Below are 16,200 nucleotides of genomic sequence, written 5' to 3'. Positions count from 1 at the left end.
CTTCCTCTCCACCTGAATCATCTTTCCAAAGGCTTTTACTTTCACCTTTCACATGGTCATGCTTTAGATGGCACTTGAACTTGGGAGGCATCTTTGCCTCTCTCCTAGTGCTTGGCCATCACAGGTAGGTCTTCACACCATTTGTGGTCTAGGAAAGCTCTTGTGTGTGCCTTTGGGTCACACCACAGCCCCACTCATCTTTCTGACCACTTTATTCCCTTCCCGACTTTGCACTCAAGTTGTACTGAACTGTCCAGGGTTCTCTAAGCTAGTGGGCTTGTTTATGCTTCTATGCCGATGTTCCAGCGGTTCTCCTGGCCAAGAATGCCTTGTTACCCCTGGGTATGTGATAGATATCTACTTGACTGTTGAAGAACATCTTAACACTCCCACTGTTCCAGGCACTTGGAAACAGTGAACAAAACAGACAAAACCTCTGCCCTGCAGAGCAGACATTTCCAATGGGGGAAGCAGAGACAGAACAGAAACAAAAAAGAAGGTACAGAATATGTCAAACAGTGGTAAGTGCTATGGAGAAAAATAAGGCTGGGCAGGGAGATGGGGAATGCAGAGGCCCAGTCAACTCCACCATAGCCAGTGTTCACATGACCATTATTAAGCAGCCTTTTCTCATTTAAGCATTTTCCAATGTTATTACATATTCATTAAAACCATAATCCTTCCAACAACTTTATCAGGTTAGTGGTATTATTATCTCCATGATGTTGATGAGCAACCTATGCCTTAGAGATGTAAATCACGTAGTTAGGAGGGGCAGAGCTGGGGTTTAAACCCAGACCTGTCTGACCCAAAGCCTGTGCTCACGACCACTAAGCCATTGTGCCCCCAACAAGCCTCACAACAAGTCTCTGCAGTTGGAATTATCAAACCTATTTTATACGTGGGGAAATAGGTTCAGAGAGGGGAATAGACTCATCCATGGTTGCACAGCAAATAAATGGATTTGCACCCAGATCTGTCCAACACCCAAGGCTAGGCCCTTCTACAAACCCTGAGGACTAGGAGGGACCTATGGACTTGCCTGCCTCTGTGGGGTCCAGGCAAGGTACCAGTTGAGGCCCTTGGCTCTCCTCCCTTCTCTTCCCACCTGTGGTTCATATGGAACCTTAAGATGTGTGTGGACAGCCCAGCCCACATTCAAGCCCCGTCTATTTCCCCACCCCCTTGACCACCCGTTGGGCCTAGCAGATGGACCGAGATAATAAGACCACACAATTCCTGCAAGGAAGCTCAAGAACTATGGGCAGAGAATTCTGGGGTTTGGGGTATCTGGAGTGCAGTCTGGAAGAGAGGGGGCCAGAGTTGCTGATGGACATATTCCCTTGGCCCCACAGACCTCATAGAGATGGGTCTCTAAAGTGTGGGGCCCAGTGTAGCGGCCTCTGTTTCCTCATACAGCCTACGACACTGTGATTTGTCATAGGCCGGGCTCCATGAGCCTTCTACTTTGGTTTCCGGAGCTAGGTCCTGCTCTGCAGTGAGGGGGGCAGTGTTCCATGGGCCTGGGTCTTCGGGGTCTCTGGCCCTCTGGCTGGACACCTGCCTTCCTAGCAAGTGTCACTGGGTGTGCACACAGGCCACTAGGTTACCTTCACAGTGTTGTGTTCAGAGCACTCTCGGGATACTTACTGTCCTTTCTTAGGAGCTCTTTAAAAAATTAAACATTTAGTGCATTCTTCCATTAGAAAATTTAGAAAAAAGTGGAAAAAGTGGAGGAGAAACACATTACCCATCATTGCCACACACAAAGGCAGCCACTCGGAACATTTGGTGTATTTCCCTCATTCTCTGCATTGTTTTCATACAGTTGAAATGATACAGCACATATGATTTTTTCTTGCTTTTTTGTTTGAGCATTTCCTCACGTCACTGCATATTCTTCATAAGCATCATTTTTAATGGCAAGGATATACGTAATGTACCTCATCATTCTTAAACGTAGGGTGTAGAAGCTGGGCCCATTTTTCACTGGTTTAAATCATGCTGCAGTGGGCATCCCTGTACATACAGCTTTAGGGAACTGGCCTGGTACAGGAACAATTCCATTGAGCTTATTTCCCTTTCTAGATGGTCCCTCTGGCTGGTCTGATCCATTCTTGTAGTCATTCATTCATTCATTCCATTAGCACGTGTTTGCTCGGTACTGCTGTGGACCAGATGCTGAACTGAGGGCATGGATGTGACTAAGACACAGCCCCCGCTGCTACGATGTCCCAGTCTGCAGGGAGAGTCAGGCATGGAAATGGACACTGTCAGCACAGTTTGATCAGGGCGGTGATAGAGTCAAGGAAAGGACCTGTGGAAGAACAGAGGAAGGGATCATCATCCAGCCTGAGGACATTGAGACAAGCTTCCTGAAGCTTGCCTACATGAGTCGTGGAGGATGAATAGGAGTTTGCTGGGATAAGAAAGGGAGCTTGCTGGTAAACACAACAAATCGAATAAATTTATTTATCTCTGTTGCTTCCCCCAAATCCCACTGAAATATGAGTAAATGAATAAAAAAGGGACAACACTTAAGGTCAGGGATGCTGATCAGAAGTAAATTATTCCATCCAGAAAGCCCCATAAATACTCAGAATTCAGAGGCGCTATGAAGGCAGAAGGCCGGGTGAGGTGTGGAACTGCAAATAGGGAGAATATTGGAAGTCTGTTAACAGAGCCTCTTGGCCCCTCTCCAACCGCATCTAGTCAGGGACTGCCCCTGCCTTGCCCCCGCCAGGCCCATCTCTGCAGATTCTTTGTAGAAATTGAAGTTAAGAGGCTCTGGGCTGGGGTACACCAGGCACAATGGAGGATGGGGTGAAACGGGGCTACAAGCAAAGGGACCTGCATCCTGAAACAGTGGGACCCCCAACTTCTTTCCACTCCCCTACTTCTAAGACCCCAAAGTCAGGATCACATGAGAGAGCAAAGGATTATTCTCTGGGGAAACTGAAAGGCTCCAGGAAAAGGCCTCCAAAAGATGACATTTGGGAGTCTTCCAACACAAGAACAGGCTTGCAGCTCAGTAACTCGGTGAAGCCCACCACCTGGCAGGCGCCACCTACACACACAGCTTCCCATCAGCTCTTTAGTGTCATGGGGAACTGATCACCAAGGCTCACCAGCCATGGACCCTTAAAATAGGTATATTTCATTTATGTAAATTAAACCTCAGTAAAACTGACATGAAGAAAAAACCCCGAGCCTTAGGTAGCCAGAGGTGGTCAGCTAGTACAAGGCCATTTGAGGAAGACCATCAACCTGCAAGAATGACCAAAAAAGCAAGCAAGCAAACAAACATAGGAAACGAACTTGGAAGGAACAGGGGTAATGAAGGGAGGAGGAGAAACCTGGGAGATTAAAGACAGTGAGAGCCAAAATAAAGATTTCAGCAGGAGGGTTAGAAAATAAAAGGTGAGGAAATGTTCTAGGAAGCAGGATAACGAGACAAAGAGATGGACAACAGAAAATTGGAGGATGGGTTGAGGAACTCTAACATCCAACAATAGGAGTCCCAGAAGTAGAGAAAGGAGGAATCAGCAGGAAGGAAATGATCCAAGAGGTAATACAAGAACATGTCCCAGAACCAAAGGAATGAAAATCCCATTGAGTAACCAGCAAAATAAACGATAAAAAGACCCATATTAAGGTATGCCCCTGTGAAACACCAGAGATAAAAGGACGATCCTAAAAGCTTCCAGAGGAAAACCATGTCACGTACAAAGGATCAAGAAAAAGAATGACATTGGACTTCTCAACAGCCACACTGGAAGCTAGGAGACAGTGGAGCAGTGTTCTCAAAATTCTGAGGGGGCATAATTTCCAACCTAGAACTCTATACTCAGTTGATGTCAATCAAAGGTGAGGGCATAATAAAGGCATTCTCAGGCATGTAATATCTAAAGATTTTATGTCCCATGCCTCCTTTCTCAGGAAGCACTGGAGAAAGCGCTCCAGTGAAATGAAGACATAAGCTCATAAAAAAGGTCAAAGAATCTAGGAAACAGAAAATCCAACACAGAATCCCGGGGTGGTGGGGAAGGGAGAAGATCTTAGGGCAACATTGTGCAGGCCTAGAGAGCAACCAGTTCGAATTGTAGCAGGAACGGATGTCTTGAAGGAAAAAAAAAAATCTGATGGATTTACCTGATATGTCAAAACATATTGAGAGGAGAATTGCACTTGTGATAGAGTTGGGAGAGAATCGATCATATATATGAAGAAAACTAAGCCAGCAAGCAAAATAGTAATAATAATTATAGTAGTAATCAACACCAGGGAAAAGAAAAAGTTGTATGGAAAAGGAAATGTAACTATACCATATGATATGATTTATGCACTATTAGTATTGAGGCAGTCATATAATGTAAACCACTAATATTGATTTAACCAAAACTTTGTGATATGACTATAGTGGTAGAATGAGAGGAAGGGACGTGTGTACCTGCATGAAAACTGGGGGCTGGAGGTGGAAGTGTGTGTAAAGCTGTATCCTCTCCCTGCACAGTAAGAATTCTGTACAGAATATATAACACTACACAAATAAATCAAGAAATGGAAGTATGTGTGTGGTCTTTAGAAATGAGAAGGTAAATATCTGAGAAGACAGTTAAAAGACTTGAAAACGGTTTGTCTCTGAGAGTGGGTGTTGGGGGTGGGGTGGGAACAGGTAGACTGGGGAATTTGTGTTTTTTGTTATAATCCTTCCAGTACAGTGTGACTTAATAATCTATAGACATGTATTACTTTGGAAAACAAAATTTTAATAATACACAAAAATTTCAAATGGATTAGCAATATGAGTATATACTTTGGAAATATGAGTGTGAACTCAGAAAAAAATAACTAAAAGAGTTGACAGACTCTTTTTTTTTTTTCTTTTTTAAGGAGGGCGCAGCTCACAGGGGCCCATGCAGAGATCAAACTGGTAACCTTGGTGTTTTTAGAACCATGCTCGAACCAACTGAGCTAACTGGCCACCCCAAGAGGCTATTATTTTTGTTAAGATGCTTTTATAATTTGACTTTTTAAATTATTTCACCTATCACTTTAATAAAATTAAAAATATTTCTAAAACTGTAAATAGGGGCAAGAGTGTTCCAGGTAGCAAATACCAGATGTGCTAAAAACAAAACAAAACAAACAAACAAAAGCAGATGGAAGGGCAGAGTGAGATTTAGACCTTTGGAGAGGTTGGGCTTGACCAGCAGGAAGGTTGCTGGGAAAATTACTGAATGATGATGGAAGTGGAACCATGTCAAGTGCTTTGCACTTCAGAGACGTTCCTTTGGCAGCCGGTCTGACAAGGGAGTGTCCGTTGAAGAGACTTGCAGTTAGACAAAGTGATGTTTGGGACAGGAGGTGCCTGGCAACCCCAGGTCTCATTCACAGCTTTTGGAGAGACCTGCATGACTCCTGGGTCAGGGTACCCACCTCTTTCTCCTCAGGACACTTCTGGGAGGAGCCCTGTTCACAGTTGCCCTTCAAGTCTCCTTAAAAAATTCTGCTTTCATTGATGTCCAATCTCCTTTCTGTTGGACACCTGATTTTTTTGACATGTTACTCGAATCCTGGCTTGAGGACCAGTCTGATTCTTTCAGGTCACTTTGCATATCTTGTTTCTGGTGTGTTTTATGTTTGTTTTATTAGTTTAGCTCTTAGAGGACAACCTTGTTTATCTAATTCCAGTTTCTGGGTGAGAGGTGCCTTATAGTTTCCCCAGATGTTTATAGATTGCCTAGAGCATCAAAACCACAGGCCGGGAATCCCGTCAGGAGATGAGGGCAGAAACCCCAATATAGCTACTTGAGGTCCTATATTCTTTTCAGCTATTCTGCTCTGTTGTCCCCATAAGTCCTCAAAAGGTTCAGGAACTTTTGATTTTTTTGCCATTTATGCTCCCTCATCTGCCGATTGTTCCTTGTACCTGGAAACAGCAACATCAGAATCCTTGGTCAGATTACATGCCTGAGTTTTCAGTTCAGCAAATATGGTCACTATACTCCTAGGCTTCAATGCATTACTGTTTAGTGACATCACTCCTGAGAAGGGGAATTGGCATAACTGAGCCTTTGAGAAGCCTGGGGTCCTAAGTGGCCTTTCATTAGGAGAAGGCTGTGGGACTAGCAGGAGAAATCCTTCTCCTCTCCTGACGTGGAGTGATACAGTAAGGCCTGCTATCCTGAGTCTTTGATTCTTCATGTGGACAGCTGGACCCAGTTGATAAAGGAGAAACTTTGGGATTCTAACAAAACTAAATGTTTTAGGGCCTGAAGATTGTTTGGGACTCAACTAACATAGCCTCGTTGTTTTATAGATGAGGAACCAAGGTCCAGAGAGCAATGACTTGTCCAAGTCTATGCTGCCAGTTAGGGAATGAGCCGTAATAGAGCCCAGCATTCTTTCTACCAGTCTGTGCTGTGCCCTGAAAGAATGGCAGCCCAGCTACCTGGAGTAAGAGGTGGATTGACCACTGGGCAGGGCTTGATGATCGTTATCTGTACATAATTAATAATATACTAAATGCATAAGGGGCCGCAGACCCCTGAGGTGGATGCATCACTACATTGAAGGTCGTATGATTCCGTATACCCCCAAACTAGTAAGAATCAGTCCGCAGTGAGAACTGGCTAATTCACTCTGTATCATGGCTCAGAGTGTCTTTTGCTCCTCTTAGCTGCCATCTTGAGGACTGGAACATCATCTAGAAATGCTCTTGGAGCAGAGGTACATATCTGGTAACCTCCGAGAAGACAAGGCCCTGCAGAGGAAGGGTCTGTCTTGACACTGGGGAACCAGCATGAGGAAAGCCATCTTAACCATGCACAAGTGCCCAGCACTGAGCTGCTAGTACGGTGGAGCCTGGTAGTAAGAGCACGAGCTTTGGGGTTCACACCAAGCCCCCCTTACTTGTGTGACATGGGGCAAATCATTTCAGTTTCTCTGAGTCTCAGTTTCATCATCTTAAAATTGGATAGGTAATTCCCACTTTGCAGGATCAAAGGAGATAATGTACAAAAAGAGCTTGACACCTTGCCCGGTACATAGTAGGTGCTTAGTGATTGTTCACATGACAATGGAGATGAGTATATACGTCGCTCTAAAGTAGATTGGGGCAGGGGGCCAGCCCACGAGCTCCTTGAGGTTTGTATTCCTGGGTTGGGGCCTGGTATACAGTAGACTGCATAACAGTGTTTTGGGGTTTGGGGGTGGGGTGACAAGGAGACCAGCGTGCCTGGAGCAGAGGGTTAATGTTTGGGAGAGAGGCTGAGGGTCTTGGCTTCCATTCTTTCAGTAGTCAGGGAGTCACTGAAGTTAGGCCCCTCTGACCTGGTACCTGTGGATAATTGGGCCAGGCTTCAGAAGCAATCTTATTGCTGCAGAGTCAGATAGAAAGTTTTAATAAATGTGAAAAGGTGCTCTATGACCCTGGTCCTCCATCTTTTAGGGGGCTGTGAAGGCTATAGGTTGGAACCATTGTTGTTGGCTGCGCATGTACATTGTACCATGTACCAGGCACTGTGCTAGGCCGAGCCTCACTGCACCCCCTCCTCCACCAAGGAGAGGGATTGTCATTATCCTGCCCCCATTTTACAAGTGACAAAGCTGAGGGTGGACAGAGAGGAGTGCCTTGCCCGGGATTATGTGGCTAATAAGTAGCAGAACTGGAAGTACTGGACTCAACTACTGCACTGAGCTCACTGTCTGAGCCCCAGCACCCTGATGCTTGCCTGCCTCACCTCACTGGGGGGTGCTCCCGTCACTCTTCCAACAAATACTCTCTTCTGAGGTCCACCACCCTACCTGTGTGTGTCCCTCTCTCGTTTTGCACTCTGCATAGATGACGCTCCCCTCACTAAAGGTCACATCACGGTTCTCGCAGCTGAGGACAGAGCCTGCGGTGTGTTCATCTCTGTCCGCTCTGCAGTCAGTTATGGTTGGGGGCGGTGGATAAAGATGGAGAAAGACGACAGGGGATGGGGAAGGCAATTCCCACACTCTCCCGCTTCTTCCAAGTTCCCTGCTCCTCCTTCCTGCCCTTCCCCACCCCCAGTGCAGCAGCTCCCGTCCTTCCTAACTCTCCATGCCTGTGTGTGAGTGCGCGTGCGTGTGCACACAGACACACACCTTTTAGGGAGGAGCAGCACAGGGATGTAGTTCAGATTTCACTCATCCCCTCGGTTCCCTCAAAGCTGTCCCCCACTCCATTCTCTTTTGTCGCCCTTCCTTTGCCTCTGAGGGGCCTCACAGTGAAGAAGGCATACCAATGTAGTAAAAAGGAGCTCAGCAGCTGACTCACCCTCTCTGCCTCATTCTCTTCATCTGGAAAATAAGCAGGTTGGACCAGGCAATTGGCAAAGCCTCTTCTATGTTGTTAATAATACCTGGCATTTGTCTGCTGGGTTCCAAAGGGCTTAATCATCCCAACAGCCCTCTGAGAATTGGCCTCATGTTACAAGTGGGGAGACTGAGGTTCAGGTTCCGAGAGAAGTGACTTGCCCAGGTCCTAGGGCTGGTAAGTGGCAGAGCCGTTATCAGAGGCTCCGTCTGTCTGTGTTCAAAGCTCGGGTGTTGCTCCTGCGCACAGCTGCAGGCTGCCTCTCAGCCACTCCCAGGAAGGCCTTACTCCTCACCATGACCCATCAGGCCTACACGGTTGGTTCCTGGCACCTCTGCGACCTCACCTCTGACCACTCTTCCCCTCACTCACTCCATCCCAGCCACACTGTCCTCTTCCCTGTCCCAACCACTGGCCAGACCCTGTGCCATCTCACGGCACTTGCACTGGCTTTTCATTCTGCAAGAAATACCCTACCCCTCATTTTCACGATGTGTGTCAGACCTCAAGGCCACTATGTAGGGTAGCGGGGGAAGAAGAGGAGAAAGCATATGCTGACTGTTGATTTTTTTCTATTTCCCTTTCAGATCTGATGGTGAGAATTCCAGAACAGTCAGGTCAGTACTTCCTTTCTTTAGCATGAGTTGGGAGGTGGGGCAGGGACTGGGGTGGGGACTTCTGGTTTGTTACTTCAGGATCCATAGGTAGGGGTGGGGGCCAACTCCAGAGCTGGTTTTGTCCTGTTGGTATTAGGGGTGGGTATGGAGTAGGGTGGGAGGGCTGGAGTGAATTTGGCAAGCATGGGGAGGGGGTTGAAACTGTTCCTCAGTCTTTCTGACCCTGACTGACTCCGGTGCTGGGCTGAACCCTGGAGGGGCTCAGGGGAGCTGCCCAGGTGGGAAAGCCGACCTGCAGGCAGGTCACCTCTGACCCTGGGACCTTCTCCACCTTCTCCTCCCAGGAGAAGAGGGCACAGTAGGCGTGGGGCTTCCCTGGTCCGGCTTTTGTGCTCTACCCTGAACTGCGCTAGCCCTGAGTAGTGGGATTTGGATGGACTTTTGATGTGACACATTCTACATATTAGAAATATAATTATGGTGACAAGTGCACTTTTTTTTTTGCATGCTTGGTAAAAAAAAAAAGGTTTACAAGTTTCAGTAAGTTTTCAGGGTGTGATCAATCTGCCACTTGAGGAGGCAGGAATAAAACTGGGTTAGAGACAAGGGCTCTGTTTGCATTTCCCAGGCCTCAACCTCTCAGAAGCTTCATGAAGACACAATATGCAGTATAGGGACTAAGTGGGAATGATGAGGCTCTCAGAGTGGGGCCCATCGGTCTTAGCATCCAGGCCAGGGCTGATGGGATGGGCCTCTGAGATGAGATGGTCCCAGGCAACAGAGGCATCGGATGAATGTACTCAGTCCCAGCCAGGGTTACAACGAACATACACAAAGGGTGCCAAAAAAACGTACACACGTTTTAAGAAAGGAAAAAAAACTGTATTAAAATTGTAATACTCAATATATACCAATAACAAAAGATGAATACAAGTCACGTTTGACTTCTGCAATTACAAGAGGCGCTCAGAGTGGTTACCATCAGTGTAATTTTAATACATTTTTCCCTTTCTTAAAATGTGTATACATGTTTTTGGCACCCTCTGTATAGCACCTTTGTGAAGAGCAGAATCCACTGAGTGGATCAGTTGGAGAAATGTTCCCTTTCCACTGGGTAATTATGTGTCCTCACCAGGGTTCCCGGCTCGGTGAGCAGAGCACAGGTTGGATTCAGTCCCCACTCACGCCCTCTTGGCTGTGAACGCTTGTGCAGGGCATAGCTTGCTCAACCATATGCAGCAGCCCGGGTCCTGGCATCCAGGCAGTAGATATGGGAGGGAGGCAGAAGTGTGTAATGTAGTGCCCTAGTATCCCAGGCAGGGGGTATGGGGTGGGCACACTGATGCCCCGGGCCGAGATAGGGGCTGTGGGCCAGCAGGAAATCAAGGGGAATGTGATGGCGGCAATCAGGCCCAATGTATATGACAAGACACAATTAGTCCCAGCATGCAGCCAAGGGGCATGGGCACAGCCTATCCTAGAATTTAGGAAGGCACTAGTCTAGCAAAGGACACAGATCCCACTGTCCCACTGTGGGTTTAGAGAAAGGCAACTTGGGCTGACTTCCAGCACAGCCCTCCCCCTGCATCCCTGTTGATATGTCTGCTACTTGTCAAGGGACCCATTAAAGGCTCTACAAGCTCTGAGCTCTTCCCAGCAGGGGAGTTCCTGGGACCTGTAGCTCAGGGTATTTAGTAATTATCATAATCATAAGTCAGAGGATGATATAAGTTGGGCCTTTACAACTTACTGACGTTGTCAGGGACTTTCTTTTGTTTGATCCTCCCAGTGACACTGTAGGTGGAAACTTGGCTGGCCTGATCATCATTGTTTTACAGTTGAGGAAACTGAGGCTCAGCCTGGTTATGGGTTTTGCCCACAACCACGCAACTAATGTTTGGCTGAACTGGGATTCAAACCCAGGTCTGCCGGGCACTAAGCCCAGAGCCCTGCCTACGCCATCCCTGCAGGAGATGTCGACAGCCTTACGGATAATAGTCATCATCCTCATCCTCATCCTAATGTTAGTAATAGTAGCAGTTATCGTTTGCTCCTCACATACTAAGAGCTCTGAACACGATCTTATTTAATGTTTGCAACAGCCCTATTAGACATGGAGTAGGGTCCCTGACTTACAGACGAGGACTAGGAGGTTCCCACGAGGGTAAGTGCCTCGCCCAGGGGAAGAAGAGCAGTGGGGCTGTGTTGCATCACTCTGACTCACACCCTGAGCTGTCTGGTTCCAAAGCCAGCATTTGTGTCACTAAGACGTGCTTCCTGCCATTGATCTTGGGCCCACAGTCAAGGAGGCTACAGGGGCCTTGGGGACTCAGCAATTGGAGAAGCAAGGGTGAAACTTGGGCTGTGGAAGGGACCTGAAATATAGCACTTGTGGGGCAGAATCTTGCAAACGTGTTGGGAAGACTCTTGAACGGGGAAGCAGGCCCAGGTGGGACTGTCTGAGGATGCTCTCAGGACCCGCATGTAAATTCTTGAGCTCACTTCAGTTAGGGGTCAGGAATGGCTTCCTGGAAAATGCAGCATCTGAGCTGGGCTGTGAAGGACTGACACGCAAACTCTGCACACAGAAGGAATCGCTGGAAGTGGAACCAGCATGCCCGGGAAGTGAGGGTGGGTTTAGGGATGGGAGCAGACGTTTGGGCTAAAACAGATCTGGGCAGGAAAGGCACAAATGTTAAAGATCAGAACGCTAGTCAGGGCCAGGTCACAGACGCCTTTTGTCGTCAGTGAGGAGCTGGAGAAGTTTGGAGGAGAGGCTGGGCTTTGCAGCATAGCAAGGGCAGCAAAGGGTTCTGTTTATGGCTAGGTCACTTTCTAGTTACGTGACTGCACAAATCTGTTCATCCCTTGGAGCCCCAGTGTCCTCTAATAAATTCTGTGTGTGTGTGAAGGGGAAAGGTTAGGAGGATAGGAGAAACACCAAGGAGAGGGGCTAGGCCTTGGCTTTGTCAGACGTGGAACAGCAAGGAATGAGCCGAATTGGTGGATTGAAAGCCCACCCACCCCAAGCCCGTGGCAGGGCCAAGGCCTGAGGGCTTCCCAGTATGGGGTGCCGGAGGAAGTGTGGTGTCTAATTAGAGCTGAACAGCTGTTGTTGCAAGAGGGCTGTGCACAGAGGAAGGTGCGTCGGCTTCCTGTAGATCCCTAAGAAGTCATCAAACCTACAGGTACCTAAGCCAAGGTCCAGAGACCTTGGCAATGGCTCAAGGTCATGAAGCTAGCTCTCAGCAGTGCCTGCTTCCTAGCTGTGTGCTCTTTGCAGTCACTTAACTTCTCTGATCCTTATTAGTTTCCTCATCGGTAAAATGGGGACAATAATTCTGACTTCGGTAGGCTGATGAGAGAATTTACAGTAAAGCAATGCTCAGCACAAAATAGTGACTCAACACGTTGGAGTGCCTTCTGCCCTCCCCTAACCCAGTCCTTTGTCATATATTGGATAGTCAAGCTTGAGAAATGTGGAGAAGTGTAGAACTTGAAAGCAGAGGGGCAGGAGGGACCGATATCTCTGCCACCGAAGCAGAGGGAGCCCAGTCCTAGAGGGTCAAACTGGAACTGGGGCAGGGGGGCAGACAGGCTGCGGTTGCAGGCTGGAGGAGGTGGCCTGTTGCTAGGAAAGGAGGAAGGGGTGGGGAGCCACTGACACCCAGGGATGTCCCCATGGCAACGGGGAGCTGCTGCAATCTTGGGAGGAAAAATGAGAGGAGGAGCCACTGCTGGCTCTACTCCCAGAGGAGGCCTCCCACTTTGGACCTCAGTGCCCCCATCTGCCCAATGGGAGTTTGGATTAGATAATCTCTAAGGTTCTTCCTTGTTTTTGTTTTTTTAATTAGTTTCAGGTGTACAAAACAATGTAGTAGTTAGACATTTATCATTTATTTTTTTATTTTTTTAATTAAAGTTTATTGGGGTGACAATTGTTAGTAAAGTTACATAGATTTCAGGTGTACAGTTCTGTATTACATCATCTATAAATCCCATTGTGTGTTCACCACCCAGAGTCAGTTCTCCTTCCATCACCATATATTTGATCCCCTTTACCCTCATCTACCACCGTCTTCCCCCCTTATCATTTATATCCCTCACACAGTGATAATCCCCCTCCTGGTAAGCTGGGGTGGCTGAGACCTCATGGACCTTCCATGGTTCCCCCATCCACGTGTCCAAGACACCACCAGTCCCCAGAGCCGCCCCAGCTGCAGCCGACTATTCCCTCCCATGCTGCGTCCTGTCCGGTGCAGCCTGGTTGCTCCCCCATCCACCTCTCTGTTCTCACCACTTCCTTTGCCTGGAACCTTGTCACTTGCTGCCTGCCCAACACGCTCTGGCTTGGGAGCCCAACTCCAGTCCTGCCCACTCTGGGAAGCCTTCCTTGCCTGTTTCCTCCCTCCTGGGCTTCTTTGGCTCTGGAGGTCTGAGCTCCTCCTGCTACCCTGTTTCCCCAAAAATAAGACCTAGCCAGACCATCAGCTCTAATGTGTCTTTTGGAGCAAAAATTAATGTAAGATCCAGCATTATATTATATTATTATATCATATTATAGGTATTATTATATTATATTATATATCATATTATACAAGGCCCTGTCTTATATCACATTATATTATACAAGACCCGGTCTTATATTATAGAAAAGTAAGACCAGGTCTTATATTAATTTTTGCTTATTTTAATTATATTAATTAAAGACGCATTAGAGCTGATGGTCTGGCTAGGTCTTATTTTTGGGGAAACACAGTATCCTTAGTAATCACTGCTGCAATTTATTAAGCCACTTCTAAGAGCTGGGCTCCACACAGGACACTTGACAGGTTGAAATCTTTACAGTAAATCTATGGTGTCACATCACGAATCCCCATTTTATATAAGAGACAGTGCTCTGAGAGCTTATGTGACTTGCCTGCAGTCCCCCGGGTACTGTGAGGTGGAGCCGGGCCTGGACCTCAGCTCTCTGTAAGTGCTGCTGCCCCAGGCTGAGGCGGATGTTAGCAGCAGCACTTACTGGCTGATCGCTAAAGCTAATGTATGCTGGCACCGTCCTAGGCACTCTCCTATATTCTCTCATTTAGCCCTCACAATAATCCTATAGGATATATATATGTTCTTGTCATCTTACAGATGAGGAGACTGAGGCTTAAAGAGCTAAAGTAACTCCTGCCCTGGTAGAACTAGGATAGGAATCCCGCCCATCAGAGCGATAGTCACCACTGGGCTGGGCTGTACCAGGGTTAACCCAATCGTATTCCAGAAGCACATAGAGAGCATTCCCAATGTACCAGGCCTGTGTTGGGTGATCATTTGTGGTGGGGGGCGGCTGGTAGACGGAAGCCGGGTACCGGCACAGATGAGCCAGCTCTGGCAAGCCCAAATGGGAGTGTGCTGCTGAGGAGAAGCCAGTTGTAAGGACAAGTCTGGAGGGGGTGCAGCTGGAATCAGACAGTAGGACAGAGGAGGAGAGAGGCGGAGTCAGTTGGAAATACCTTTCCAGGAAGTTCACGAGGGTCGAGGGTCCAGAAGGAGTAAGAGGGTCCTCCCTCCCCTTCCTGTTTGTATTCCCTTGCCCCCACCTGGCCCAGCCCCAGGAAGTGGGTGACCCCTAAGCTGGCTGAGTGCCTGGTTGGCACCAAAATAAACTTGCCTTCTCTCTTTTCCCCTCCCCTTGCGTCTGTCCCCTCTGTCCTGGCTTTAATTAGCAGCCCTGTAGATGAGTCACTTGGCAGCTGGGAAGATAGGCAGTGCAGTGCCCAGTTGAGCCTTCACCCTGGCCCTAGCCTTATGGGCAGTGCCATCCATGGCTTTCATGCAGGCAGGCCGGCCGTGTCCATGCGGCTGTGGGCACGGGCAGTGCTGCATGCTGGTGCGTGTCTGTGCATGTCAGGGTGTCCACATAAGAGCATATCTGGTTCTTGTTGCCTTTGTTTCTGTGTGCCATTGAATGTCAGTGTGTGTGCGTATGTGGCTGTAGCATGTGTCTGTGAGAGCAAGTGTTAGGAAATGAGGGAGCATTTGGGTGAACAAACACAAATGCTTTATAATTGCATTCACCCCTCCCTACATAAGTGTTCTTTATGAGTTTTTTGCTTATGCAAGCCCTGCACTTATATCCCCAATTTTCCCTTCTCTTAGTCTGGGTACATTTTGTTGCAGGGAACAGAAACCCACTCAAAATTGCTCAAGAATAAAGGGTGGGGGGGACCTATTGTGAGGCTACACCTCACAGAATCTAAAAACAGTAAATGAAGTATAGCCAGGCCTCACGCCAACTGGAAGTGGGAGCAAGAAATCAAGGACCAAGGGACCAAGATTGTGCTCTCTCTCTCTCTCTCTCTCTCTCTCTCGCTCTCCCTCCCTCCCTCCCTCTCTCCATCTCTGGGGTCCATGTCTTGACTCCCATCTCTCATGGCTTGCCTGGTCCCTCTCATCTCTTTGTCACTGACTCCTCTCTCTGGACTGGCTTCCTCTGCTTTCATGAGGCCTGATTTGGCTACCAACCTGGAGGCTATGTGACCTTCCAGCTTCAGTGTCCATGTCCCATGTGACTGCAGTGTTTTTATCCAGCCTATGGTAACATGAGGTGGAAAGGGGCTGTAGGTGGGAGTCGATTCTCTCTGAAGGGGGTGAGGGTAGAGAGGTCATATGCTTTGTACTTGGTCTTCTACGATGACCATAGTTTTTATGTGTCCACAGGAAAGTCAGAGCCCGAAGGGCAGTCTGCTGAGAGCCTCAATTGTAAGATTACCCAATTCATCAAGGTTTTGGTTCCTACTCTAATGCAAATTGACCTTTGCTCACTATGCTTTCAAATTTCATGCTTTTGCATAAAAGTGCCCTGTTTTATCTAAAAATTTTTCTTTACTTTATGCCGAAACAGCTTTTAAGTACACAGTGAATATTACCATTACTCCCAGTATGTGGTGATTTTCCTAGCCTCAGAACGACTGGCATAATGCAACTCATGGTACAACTGCTACCAAGTTCTTGGTTGCTTTGGGAATTTTTACATTTTATTAGTGCAGTGACTGAATTTATAGTTATCTGCAGTATATAATTACAAGCACACATTATCAATATTATCAGCTTGACGCTTGAGCCTATTTTTCCATGAATACAAACCCTGCAGTTTTTACATTAATTACAGAGGGAATTAATGACCCCTTAGACAAATTTTCACCTATGAGTAAAGAGTTCAGAACCAGCTGTTCCCATAATGACTGTTCT

General features: G+C 47.5%; 1 protein-coding gene across 2 annotated transcripts in view; it reads left to right on the top strand.

Annotated features, from left to right (window-relative positions):
• The window catches only part of IQSEC2 (IQ motif and Sec7 domain ArfGEF 2), a 75,980-nt gene that overhangs the window by 14,260 nt on the left and 45,520 nt on the right, over positions 1-16,200 (top strand). For both annotated transcript variants that reach the window (XM_074324133.2, XM_074324134.2), the window contains exon 2: positions 8,932-8,961. In XM_074324133.2, coding sequence (XP_074180234.1) covers positions 8,932-8,961 — 30 coding nt within the window. The remainder of the gene's footprint in view (positions 1-8,931; positions 8,962-16,200) is intronic.

The sequence above is a fragment of the Rhinolophus sinicus genome, chromosome 18 (assembly GCF_057876585.1).
Source record: "Rhinolophus sinicus isolate RSI-liver-muscle chromosome 18, RSI-T2T, whole genome shotgun sequence".
NCBI classification, from domain to species: domain Eukaryota; kingdom Metazoa; phylum Chordata; class Mammalia; order Chiroptera; family Rhinolophidae; genus Rhinolophus; species Rhinolophus sinicus.
Note: the sequence above shows the minus strand (reverse complement) of the source record. Positions and strands in the feature narration are given on the sequence as shown.